Here is a 12,854-nt window from a genome sequence, read left to right on the forward strand (position 1 = left end):
TGCACAGTCATATATCTGTCACCCCAGTTCCATAAAAAAACATTTCCTAGATCTTTTGTCCATGTTGAGTTCTTTATATGGCCTTAATACAAGCCCTTTGTCAGAAATATGATTAGAAACTATTTTCTTCTACAAATCTGTGGCTTGCCTTTTCATTCTCCAAAAGTATCTTTTTGTAGAGTGAAAGTTTTTAATCTTGATAAAGTCCAATTTGTCAATCTTTTCTTTCATGGACCACAGTTTTAGTGACATATCTAAAAGCTCTGCCTCACCCAAGGTCACACACATTTTCTCCTATATATTTTCCTGGAAGTATTATGGTTTTATATTTTACTTTTCAGTCCATGATCCACTTTGAATTAGTTTTCATATAAGTTGTAAGGTTCAGGTTGGGATTCATTTGTTGGCACACAGACATCCAAATGTTCCAGCACCATTTGCCGAAAGGACTATGCTTTCACCATTGAATTGCCTTTGCATTTTTGCAAAAATCAGGTATATTTGTGTGGGTTTATTTTTGGAGTCTGTTCTATTCCAATGATCTATATTCCTATCCTTTCACTAGTATGACTCTATCCTGCTTACCTGTAGCTTTATAGTATGACTGGAAACAAGGCACTGAGTCCTCCCACTGTGTTTGTTTCAGAGTTGTTTCAGCTCCTCTTCTTTATCTTTTCATTTGAAAAATTTAGAATAAGCTTGTAAATGTCTACAAAACTTACTTGGATTGGAACTGGGATTGCACTGAATCTAGATCAAGTCAGGGAGACCGACATCTTAACACTGAGTCTCCCTATCTATGAACACCAGCATCTCCCCATTTATTTCGGTCTTTTTTATTTTATAGTTTTCATCACACAAACACTGCACATATTTTTCATTTTAAGGCAATTCTCTAATGTACATTGTTTTTATTAATTTTCAATTCCAGCTGTTGATTGCTAACCTATAAAATATGATTGGTTTTGTACTTGATTTCATATGCTGACTATATCCTTTTACTTGCTAAATGTACTTTTCAGTTCTAGGAGCTTTTTGGTATAATTTTCTATGTACACTGTCAGTGTCTGTAAATAGAATCATTTCTTCTTTTCAGGTCTATAAATGTTTCATTTCCTTTCATTGCCTTATTACATTGACTACAACTCCTAGTATGATACTGGATAGGATTGCTGGAACGAGACATTTTTGCTTTATTTTAATCTTATTAGAGGAAAGGGTAGTTTTTCATCATTCATATATAGTTGCAGACTTTTGTAGATGCCCTTTGTATCAGGTTAAAGATGACTGCTACTTTTGATGAGAGCTTTTTATAATAAAATGGACATTGAATTTTGTTAAATTCTTTTTCTGATCACGTAATTTTTTTCCTTTAGTCTGGGCATTACATTAATTTTTCAAATTGAATCAGTCTCGCAATTCCTTGGCTTGAACCACTTGAACACAAAATATATTCATTTATAGGTTGGGGAATTTGATTTGATCATTTTTGTTGAAGGAGTTTTGCATCTTTTGTTCACAAAGAATCATGGTCAGTCATATTCTTAGAGTATGTTTGTTCGGTCTTGACATTGGACATGATGCTGGACTTCAAAATGAGTTAGGGATTTTTTCTCTCATCTTTTATTTTTAAGAAGAAATGGCATATTTCTTCCTTAAATGTTTCAAAGAGTTTATTAGTGAAAGATCTGGGCCTGAGCTTGCTTTTGGGAATGGTGTTTAACTACAAATCCAATTTCCTTGACACAATTTCAGGTTACCTATTTTTCTTTCTTGAGTGTTAGTAGTTTGTGCCTTTCAAGAAATTGACCCATTCGTCTGAATTGTAGAACTTATAGACAGATTTATTTGTAAAATGCCATATTGTCTATAATTTTTTGAACTGTCAAGGACTATATACATATTGAAACAATATTTTTTCATCTTCACTAGGACTAACTAAAATCAGTCACAACCCTGGATTAAAACATTCTTAAAGGACCTCCCTGGTGGTGCAAAGGGTTAAGCGTCAGCACTATGAAAATTTGCCAGCCACTGCAGCATGAGTTCAATGCCCACTTAGGGAGCTGACTCACATGGGGCAGCAGACCTCTCCTGTTTCGTCCACTGCTCCCCTCAGCAGTGTATTTCAGTACATCCACCTGTTCTGCTCCCCACTCTGTCTCTGGTGAATCCATTCACCCCCCGCACCTCTGGCCTATACCCCAGTTCTTGTATGCATAAATAAATAAACCTTTAAAAAATTAAAAAAAAAATACTAGACTAAAGAACCCTTGTTAACCAAGTAATAATATATAGTAGTCACACCCTTGGCCCCACCAACAATAAGGAGAAGGCAGCCTTGGAGGGTTTGTCAGGCTGTTCCCCTCTCCCAGCAGAATTATTTCAGAGAAGCCTGGAGCCACTGTCAGCAGACAAGTTCAAAGTGCCAGATATTGAAGGGGCTCTGCAGAGACCTTCCCGTGACCGTCAGCCAGACCGGGGCCCTCCCTCTGGCTCTCAGTCTCCCTATATGTAAAAATGGCAAGCTGGACCCAGGATTGTATGTACAGTGGTTGCTGCTGTGCCTACCCCCCCACTAGAGAGGAACTGAGGGCAGTACCCAATGCGCACAGGGCGCCTGTGATGAGCAAACCTCACTATCAGCCCAGCTGCCACTCAGCTTCCTTCTGCATGCAGACAGGTGTCTCTGAGGGAATGAAAGGGTGTGATGGCTCAGGTCACATTCCCGGTGAGCATATAAACCACGGACTTTGTAGTAGGATTCATTCCTCCAGCACAAACGCTGGTGCTGTGCTGTGTTCAGGCCTGGATACGAACGAAACAGAGGCTGAGATCAGAGCCGTGGGAGCAGAAACCCCTGGCTCAGGCGTGCCTCGGCCATGGTCATGCTTTTATTCAAGAACTCTTTCCCAAATGCCTGCTAGGAGCCAGCTGTTGTCTTGAGCAGGGAGATGCGTCGTGTCCAGAACACTCAGTGTTTGCCCCATGTAGTCGCGATGTAGGGGAAGAGTTAGTCATTAAATAAAGACTTCAGTTTAGGATGCGATTAGGAGCTCCTACCTTCCTGGACTGTCCTGAGGTTTACAGACAAACATTAGATCACTTTTCCTTTGTTGGTGTCAGCGAAGGGGTGCTGGCTCAGTCTAGGAGGACTCATGGGGAAACAGATACTGGCAAAAGCCAGACCTCGGAGGGGTCAGCCCCAGCCCCGTCAACTGCCCACTGAAGTTGACACAGAGTGTGAGCTGCTGCAGGAGGGGCCCAGCACACTCGACAGACATAGAGCAGTGTAACTTCAATAAAAAACAATAACAATAGGGCCTCCCCAGTGGCGCAGCGGTTGAGTGCTGGGTTGCGAAGCTTCCCGCAGCCTCTGCAGCGCCAGTTCGATCCCCGGCTGTTCCCTGGCCACCGGAGGAGGGTCCCACATGGCGCGCAGACCTCTCCTGCCGCCCGCTGCTCCCCTCAGCAGTGTACTTCAGTCTGCCTGCTCTGCTCCCCACTCTGGCTCTGGTGAATTCTCTCACCCACCAGTGCTTCTGACTATACCCAGTGCTTGTATAAATAAATAAAAATAAATCTTAAAAAAAAAAAAGAATTTATCTCCCTTAAAAAAAAATAATAACAATTAAAGGAAATAGTATAGCCACTTGTCCTCATGATTGCTGAGACATGTATGGTACACCAGACAGAGCCCACCCTGTAGCCGCAAGCAACACAGTGGTGACCCCAGGAGTGTGATATTACGGGAACAGAGAGCTGCTCCAAGGAGCCCCAGTAACAACACGGGCCCTCCACTCTGGGATGATGCGAGGTGCTGGGCTTGGCGGGATCCAGGACAACCATGGGGTTCACAGCCTTGGTGGTTTTTGTATGTCCTTCTGTTTCCTGTCTTTGAAATCGTTTGATATTTGGTCACAGAGGGGTACTAAGGAGGTGATATAGCAAAGTGCATACCTTCGGAGGGCCTGAAGGCTAGGATCCAAATTCCTGTGAGATCTGGAGCAAGTTACTGCAACGCTCTGAGCCTTAAATGGCGCTACTAATGCCCACCATAGGGAGGTTTAATTTTTTTTAAGATTTATTTATTTATTTATATAAGCACTGGGTACAGTCAGAAGCACGGGAGGGTGAGAGAACCCACCAGAGCCAGTGCGGAGAGCAGAACAGGCAGACCGATGAAGCACACTGCTGAGGGGAGCAGTGGGCGGCAGGAGAGGTCTGCGCGCCATGTGGGACCCTCGCCTGGTGGCCGGGGATCCAACCGGTGCTGCAGAGGCTGTGAGCAGCTTCACAACCCAGCACTCAACCACTGCGCCACCAGGGAGGCCCTATAGGGAGGTTTAAATAAGAGTGTTTCTAAAGTGTTTAGCACAGTGCTTGATTCATAATAACTAGCTAATAAAGGCAACTGCTATCATCATTATTATTTTTAAATGTCAGTCAATCTCCACTGTCCTTAAAGAAACAAGATTTTATGATCTATTCTTCAGCGGGCTTTGAGGCTGTGGGGCAGGTGTAAAGGGATAAGAGCTCTAAGATAAATGCTGAAGGGCGTGTCAACCCTTACCTCCAGAGTGGGAGAAGTCCTTATCCCCAAGTGGTCCCCAGGGTAAAAGCAGGCCCTGCCTAACCTCCTCCTGAAAGTTCTCCCTGCAACAGGGTTGACCTGCCCTTCCCCTGGGCTCCCAGGGGTCTCGGGGGCTAAGTGAGCGGCAGGAAGCCAGGAAAGGCAGCATTTTCACCCCGGGAAACCTGCACAGCAGCAAGAAGCCCTATTTACAAATAAAGCCTGTTCTTGGCTCCTCCACCCACACAGCCAAACCCCTTTATTCCATTTCAATGTGCCTAATTCCACTGAAAGTGCATTGGCAATAAACGGAATTAATCAGTCCTGGATGCCCATGTGAATGTAGGCAGGTGTTAGCGTATCCCGGGGACCTTGGAGGGGAAAATAATGGCAGGGAATATAAAATGCTTTACTGCAGTGGGGACTGAGGATGGAAAGGACTTTACCGAAGGCAGGCATTTTATGAGCAAATAAAGCCTTTGCCTGCCACAGAGAGGTGAACTAAAGTGACTGGGAAACTTCTTTGGAATATTTTTCCCCTGCCTTGTTTCAAAATAGAATTCGTTTATTTGTTGCTATTTTCATGATTATAAAAGTAATGCTCGCTCCATCCGGATACTGAATAAGGATGTAAAGAACAAAGTAGAAATCATTCATAAGGTTGCCACCTCGACATAACCATAGTTGACATTTTGGTAGAGGTGGGACTAGTTGTTTCTCTGCGCATATTTTCACATACATATGACATAACAATGAATTAGATATGCAGTTTTACAACCTGTGTTTCCCACTTAATAATAGACCGTGGGCATCCTTCCATATTAATAGCAGTAGATCTCTCGCATCACCTTTTCATGCCTGCAGAGCTTTAGGTAAGTTACACACCCTGTGTGATTTGAAACTGTCCTCATGGTCAGCAAAGGCCAGCACCTTCATCCTACAAGGATTTAGGCATTCAGCCACACTGATGTCTCCTTGACCCAAGCACAGTTCTTTCCCACCTCAGGGACTTAGCATTTGCTGCTCTTTCTGCCTGATATTCTCATTTCCTCTTTTAGATAATTTTCTTCTCTTTTTTCAAATTCCAATGGAAATATTTCCTCCTCCAGGAAGCCTTCCCAGATAACCAATACCGGGGTTGGGTTCCCCTTTTGTGCACTCACTTGGTTTCATGTGCTTCACCATAGTGGTATCTGTCACAATTATAATTCAGCAAACAACTGTATAATATCTCTCCTTGCTTTTTCATTAGAAAGTAAAAGACTGTGTCCGTCTTGCTCAGCTTAGAAGCTTCAGTGCCTGGCAAGCCCAGTGCCTGGCACACAGGAGTGATCAGTATACATTCGCTGACTAAGCAAAGGGAAGGGGAGCAGGGGCAGCATGGACACCTGCATGTAATGCCCATATCCTTCTTCCTTCCATACCAAAAAGGGGCCTGCCAGAGTGTGACCTGTGTGGGCATCTCCTTGTGGATATGGGAACCTGTAGTGATGGAGAATGGAGAAAGTTCCTGGTGCCTGGGCACCTGTAGCTCTCTCTGTCCAGGAAGATGTGCAAATCTATGAGAAAGTCTTGTAGATCATCTAACCCAACCGTTCAATTGCTCTCTGGCCAAGCAGGGAGAGCTAGATGCAGAGAGGGGGAAAAACATGTCTATCCTCACTCAGCTCATGAGTGCCAGAGCCTCGGGTTCATGCCCTCCCCTATGCGAGGCAACCCCTATCTCCGCGGGACTGGTTCAAATTCCAGATCTGGTATTAGAAAGAATTTGACCTTTAATACAATGAGACTCAGTTTCTTCAGCTGTAAAATGGGGACATAACACCCATATTGCCACTGGAAGGCAGCGGGGCCTAGTGGTTAATACATGGCCTTAGAGTGTGCCTGTGGGGGTTGAACTCCCTGCTGTAGCACTTCTTAGTTGACAATTCTGGACGAGTTGCTTAGCATTGCTCCTGAATCTGCCACCTGTAATGTTAGGAATAGGAACATTCCGTTTTCATATGTTGCAAAAAATAGATAAAATAACAATTGTGAAGCATTTAGTACATCCCAGACATAGTAACTGCTTAGTAAATGGATAACAAGATAATAAGAGCTAATACCTGTCAGTAATGAGGAAAAGATAGGGGGAGGTGGGGGAGAGAGAGGGAGGGGGAGAGAGAAGGGAGACACCACTTTCAGTATCACCCAACATAGTCTCTCAGCAAGACCAATGGAAAATTGCTCCCAGGTCTCAGAAAGAGGAACAACTAGGCCCCTCAAACACAGATGGCCTATTTTCATCCAACAAATTTTCATCCTACCGACCAGCTTCCCTTTTTCATTGGCTGCCAGGAAACTGAAAGTCCAATCTGTGTCCTGCGTGTGGCTGGGTTTGCAGCCCCTCACAGCAGTGTTCGGGGTGGGGGGAATCCTCCCCCTAGCTTCTCTTTCCCTCCACCCCTATTTATTTTCTCCAAATTTTCCCATTTGTTCATTTAAAAAGCATCTGTGTTCATTTAAAAACTCTGTTTAGGAATGGCCTGCAATCTTTTTTGAATTTTTTTGGGGTAAAAGAAACAGAACTACAACTGCATCCAGACTAAATTCAATGTGGTAGGCTGGACTGGACAGTATCCTAAAACAGAAAAAGGACCTCAGTGGAAAAGAGACCAATTCTGAATTACACTTGTAGTTTAACAGTGTGGTCCAGTGTTAATTTCTTAGTCTTGACAAGTGCACCTTGGCCATGTAAGATGTGAAATTAGAGATAAATGGATAAAGGACATGGGAACTCTCTCTAAAATTATTCCAAAACAGCACATTTATTAAACCAAATCCACACAGAAAATACTACGAGACTGTTTCCTCTCAGAGTCCCAATAAAGTATCTTTACTGCTGAGATCACAGCATGGAGACCAACCCAGAGCAGAGAAGAGTCCACCAGGCCCACCAGCACCCGTGCGCCTCTGTTACCCACCAGCAGGCTCGGGGGCCAGACAGCTGTCGAACCAGAATCCCTGCTCCTGGATGGAAATCCGGTTGGGCCTCTTACTGGCCATAAGGCTCTCTGAGTCTCAGCACACCTGTGAAGCAGGCTAACAGAAGAACCTGCTTTCACAGGAGTGCTGTGAGGTTGAAATAGTTTAATGACAGGAGAGTCAGGGGCCTCAGTCAGCCAGGGGCTGTCACAGAAGGCCACAGACTGGGGGGCTTCCATCAAAGCTTATTTCTCAAAGTTTGGAGACTGGACGTCTGAGAAGTTGCAGGTTTCTCATTACGTCCTCAAGTGACAGACCCGGCAGAATGCTCTCTAGACACATGCACTGACCCCACCCTTAAGGCCCCACCCTCAGGACTAAGTCACCTCCCAAGGCCCTGCCTCCAGTACCACCAAACAAACTCCACAGTGCAGGGTTTCAACTTAAGAACTGAGCGGGGGGAGGGGCAGTACACAAATGTTCTGTGCATGACACAGACACTCAATCAGTGAACCTCATTATTAATGCCACTGTGAATCTTTCCTTTTTTCATTTTTTAAATAATCCTGAGAAAGAAATGTTACTTATTTTGATTATCTGGGAAAGAAAGGGCAGCTCAGTCAGGTAGAAGGACTCTCCAAGGTCACAGGGTTATTAAAACAAAAGCAGCAAGGCCAAGATGTGAGGCCAGACTTCCTGACTCCACACCCAGAGCTCAAGTCACTGTACCACATTCCTCAAAGAACCAGGCAGACCCCGGGGCCCTCTACCACTCCAGTTGCCTGCCCCAGGGACAGAATGGGGTGGCATTCAAAACCCTGTGCTAGAAAGACTCAATCTCAATCTCGTGCTTCATTCGGGCCTCACATGTAGCATCCCACCTAGCACCTGTGGTCAAACCCCATGCTCCTTCAGGAACTCCCCCTTTTTCCCCAGCCCCTTTACCCATTATCACCTCCCTCATCCTGCAAGACCCAGGTCAAATGCACCTGTGGCCATTGGTCCCTGCTCCCTATCACTGACCCTGGACACCCAGCCCCAGGTTTAGCCCAAACACAGTCGTCCTTTTTTTAGGTGATCTGGGTCCTGGTCCAGTGTCCTTGTGGGCAGACCCCTTCACCATCACCTCCCCCCAAGCTCTGAGTAAGTTCCTGGCACTGCCTGGCAGGCAGTACAACGTGGCTGTTTAGGCGGGGGCTTTAGATTTCAGATTGCCTGGGCTCTGATCCTGCTCTGCCGCCGTGGGCTGTGTGACGGTGGGAGTCTGTTTAATCTCCCTAGGCCTCAGTTCCCCTGGCTGGAAAATGTAGGTGATAACAAGCCATCCCACAGGGTAGCATGAGGGTTCAGGGGAATGACAGGCGTGAAGTTGATTATGAAGACCGAGCATACAGTTAGCCCTCTTTAAAATCTGAGTTAATGTTATTTCAATAATTGCTGGTTGCCCTGGACTGAATGCCAGCCCTGGAGCAGCCCAGTGCAACTCCCACCCAGTTCTCAGCTTTCTCTCCTCTTCCTTCTCCATGCACCATAATAAACCCTCAAGTCAAGGCCATCATAGGCCATCAGCATGTTTGCAAAATAGCAGCCATCAAGAGCCGGGCTGGCCCGCTGCCCAGCACCACGTGGGAGGCTGCCCTGCACTGAGGAGAGCTGGAGAGTTCAGGGGAGGGGGGGAGTGGGGGGGGTGGCAGAGGGGAATATCTCCTGCCTCTCTCCCAGAGCTGTGAATTTGAGGCACTCAGGGAGGACTCCCGGGTGGGGTGCTGTAAACACTGCTGGAAGTCCAACAGAATCAGCTGTAAAGAGTTCCACAGGCATAGATCTGTCCCGCCCTCACCCCCAAGCATGTATCCCTAGCACCCCATCCCCTCTGTGGGAACCAGGTCCTCACCTTGAGCCCACTGCTCTCTGCTTCAGAGTCCGGGTCCACACCCGTGATATAAATGCCCAGGCCATACTCGGCTCCCCCTCGGATGGTGAGGCCCAGGGATCGTCCATCTCCCAGCACCAGGTTAACCTGCAAGAGGGAGAAGAGACAGCATTTGAGGACCTGGAGGAAAACTTCTGGGGGCAGCAGGCTGCCAAGTCCCATCCCATACCCTGAAGAGCATAGAGAGTCAGGCCTGCAATAGCTTCTAGAACAGTCTGCCCCAGCTCTGACTTGTCGACTTCCATAGCCTGAACAGGCTGTGCAGATGTGGGCAGGCACAAGTATTCCGCACTAACCGAGTCCCCTCTCTGAGCCAGGCCACAGGGCCCCCGGGGACCAGCTGAGGCCTCTGCACTGATGGCATCGCAGCCCACTCCTGCTCCCTTCACGTTGTTACCAGGCTGATCCCAGGGCACAGAATCACTGTTGTGACCATACACTTGCAGCTTCAAACAGCACAGACTTATTATCTTAAGGTTCTGGAGGTCAGAATGATGGTCGCTGCTGTCCTTCCAGAGGTGCTCATAGAGAATCACCTTTGCCCTCTCCAGAGGCCACCTGCATTCTTCAGCTCATGCTCCCTTCCACCACCTTTAAAGCCACAAGGGAGCATCTTCTAATCACATCACCTTTTCCTGTTGCTGATCCTTCTGCCTCCTTCCTCAAAGGGCACTGAGATGATGTGGGCCCACCTGGTTAATCCAGGAGAACCTTCCCACCTCGGGAGGCTTAACTGGCTCTCATGGGGAGTCCCTCTGGCCATGGAAGGTGTTAAGTTAACAGACTCCAGGGAGGAGGTGGTAGATGCCTTGTGGTCTTGGAGGGGTCATTCTGTCCCCTATGAAGGAGGTGACACAGGCACACTCCTGTAAGCCTCAGGCAAAGCCTCTTAGAAACATGGCTGCCAAAGCCTAAAGACTGAGCCAGGAAAGGGGAAGGAGATGAATGTGCTAGGAGCAGCAGCTCATACAGGAGCTCAGAACCTAGCAGAACAGGCTCCCCTGGAGCCACCTCTGGGTGCTGTTTGGCTGGAGTATGAAGAGAAAGTGGGGAGGCATGAGGTTGGTCTACAGGGATAGGAGGTGTAAGTCAAGCCCGGAAGTCAGAGCTTTAGGCAGGAGAGTCTGACAGATATGGATTTTAGTAAGACTATTGGGGAGGGGGAGCTACAGAGAGAACGTTGTTCTTAGATACTTCCTGAGAGGTTACAAGGGTGGAGGAGGCAGGGCTAAGCCAGCAGGAGGTCAGTGGCAGCTCTAGTCTCCACACCCCTCTGTGTGCAGCAAATGGATCCCCTTTCTCCACGCTGTGCCCTCAGGGCTTGAACAAACCACCCCTGGCCTGGGGCCTACATGCCAAGGCTCAGTGACCCAGAGTCAGTCCCACCCCCACCTAGTCCCTCTAGCTCCAGGGCAGAAGATGAGGTGGGGATGGGGATGGAAAGGAGGCCAGGAACACACAGATGGCCTGGTCTTCTTCGGCAGCCCTCTCTGAATACTAAGGATGGAAACAAAGCTCTCGCCAGCCCGCCACCTCCCCATAAATCCTTTACATGGGAATAAAATGGAATCTTTATCAGAACTGTAACAACAGTCCTATCAACCAAGGGTAATCAGACTCTATCACTTGCTGGAAATTCAACCAGCGTTTGACAGGATGCAAAATTCATGTGTGGAAAGGACACTACGATGTGAGCGGCAGCCTGGCACCATGAAAGAAGCCCCCCCCCCACCCCCCGCCACCACGAGCAGTATAACCGTGACCCTAATGACAGTTCACTAAATGACCTACTAGCCTTAAAAGGAAAGGAAAGCCTATCGTGTGGAGGCTAAGTGAAGTGAAGCAGTCACAGAAAGACAAAGGTTGTCTTTTTTCTCATATGAGGTACCTGGAGTGGTCCTATCCAGAAAGAGGAGTGCTGGATACCAGGGGCTGGAGGGAAGAGGAATGAGGGATTGTCATTACAAATGTTTCGTTTTTGGACATGATGAAAAGAGCTGTGGAGACTGATTACCCAGCAAAATGAATGTGCTTTCTACCACTGAGCCAGACACTGAAAGATGGTCAAGATACACTTTATGGTATGTGTATTTTGCCATAATTTAAACAAAAAAATTTAGAAGATTTTAATTCTACCACCTCACTCCTAAGCCATTTCTCCAGGTTTTCAAGATGGGAAGGCCATGGGAGGTCACAGTCCATCTACTCTAGTTCACCAAAAAGGAACCCCAAAGTCTAAAGCTGAGGACCTGCCAACCTAGATGAGTGTCACCTCCTTCTGGGGGAAGCAGAGGAGGCAGGGATGGAGGACATGCCTTTTTCTTCCTGGAGTATGAGGGGTCAGGCACCAGCCCCTAGCGCCACAGGACAGGTATCCAGGTCATAACAAAAATGCCAACTTGGGAAGCAGGGTCAGGTTCTGGGTGCAAAGAACAGGGTGTGCATGGGTCTGATCAAACACAACTTACATTCACACCCAGCAAACGTTTGTTGATCCTGTACCATGAACTGAGCCTGGGTTTTCATTCAGTCACTCAGGTCATAAATATTTACCAACTGTTGTGCCAGGCACTATAGGTATACCAGGGCACAGAATCAGAATCCTTACCTCCATGGAGGTCACCCAGTGTGGGGAGACTGGGCTTAATCACTGTCTCCATTTTAGAGAAGGAGACCAAGGCTCAGAGAGGTATGTGACTTCTCCAAGGTCACACAGTCAACAAGTGGCAGAGCCAGGATTTGAACCAGGCAGTCTGGTTTCACTGTCTTACCATCCCTGCCACACTGATGCTCTCCCGTTTAGCCTCTGCATCAAATGTATTCTGCTCTATTATGGCTATAGGGGCAGAGGGTTTGCCCAGCATGGGAAGCTGGAGCAGTGAGCACCCCTGCTCCCTGTTCTCTGAGGATGAGGCAGTGACTTGAGCGTGAGAAGCTCTGATTCCCAGAGTCACATATGTTCTGCCCTCTGTTCCTTCCTTCAGTCTCACGAAATGATTCTCATACTTCAGAGTGTAGAAAAGCAGTTCCAGGAAAGGCTACCAAAGTGAAACCAGTTTCAGTGGACAATCTAGGGGGTTTCCCAGGTACTTTTGCTACATGGGTGATTTTTACATCTCTGTTGCCATAAGAACTCATTTTGTTAGCGGAACAGCCCAGGCCCTGGTGCTGCCTGTCACCACAGAGGACAGTAAGCAAAGACAGCAAATGAATCGATAAATGCTTTGATTTTTTTCAGCTCCCTCAGATCAGCTCCTGGTCACTGATCTGAGAGAACGGTGGACATAGCACCCTGAAGAAAGTGCTCTGCCATCTCACCCCGAAATGCCCTTTTCTTCCTCCCTAGGCCCCTATCAATTTCCCTAAAAGGCATGTCTCCACTGG

At 47.1% G+C, this 12,854-nt stretch overlaps 1 protein-coding gene across 5 annotated transcripts in view; it reads right to left on the bottom strand.

Moving 5' to 3' along the window:
- The window catches only part of WHRN (whirlin), a 79,199-nt gene that overhangs the window by 38,493 nt on the left and 27,852 nt on the right, over positions 1 to 12,854 (bottom strand). For all 5 annotated transcript variants that reach the window (XM_054689386.1, XM_054689388.1, XM_037495309.2 and 2 more), the window contains exon 3: positions 9,432 to 9,557. In XM_054689386.1, coding sequence (XP_054545361.1) covers positions 9,432 to 9,557 — 126 coding nt within the window. The remainder of the gene's footprint in view (positions 1 to 9,431; positions 9,558 to 12,854) is intronic.

This window comes from Talpa occidentalis, unplaced genomic scaffold (genome assembly GCF_014898055.3).
Source record: "Talpa occidentalis isolate TD23 unplaced genomic scaffold, MPIMG_talOcc4v2.1 talOcc4.7, whole genome shotgun sequence".
NCBI classification, from domain to species: Eukaryota; Metazoa; Chordata; class Mammalia; order Eulipotyphla; family Talpidae; genus Talpa; species Talpa occidentalis.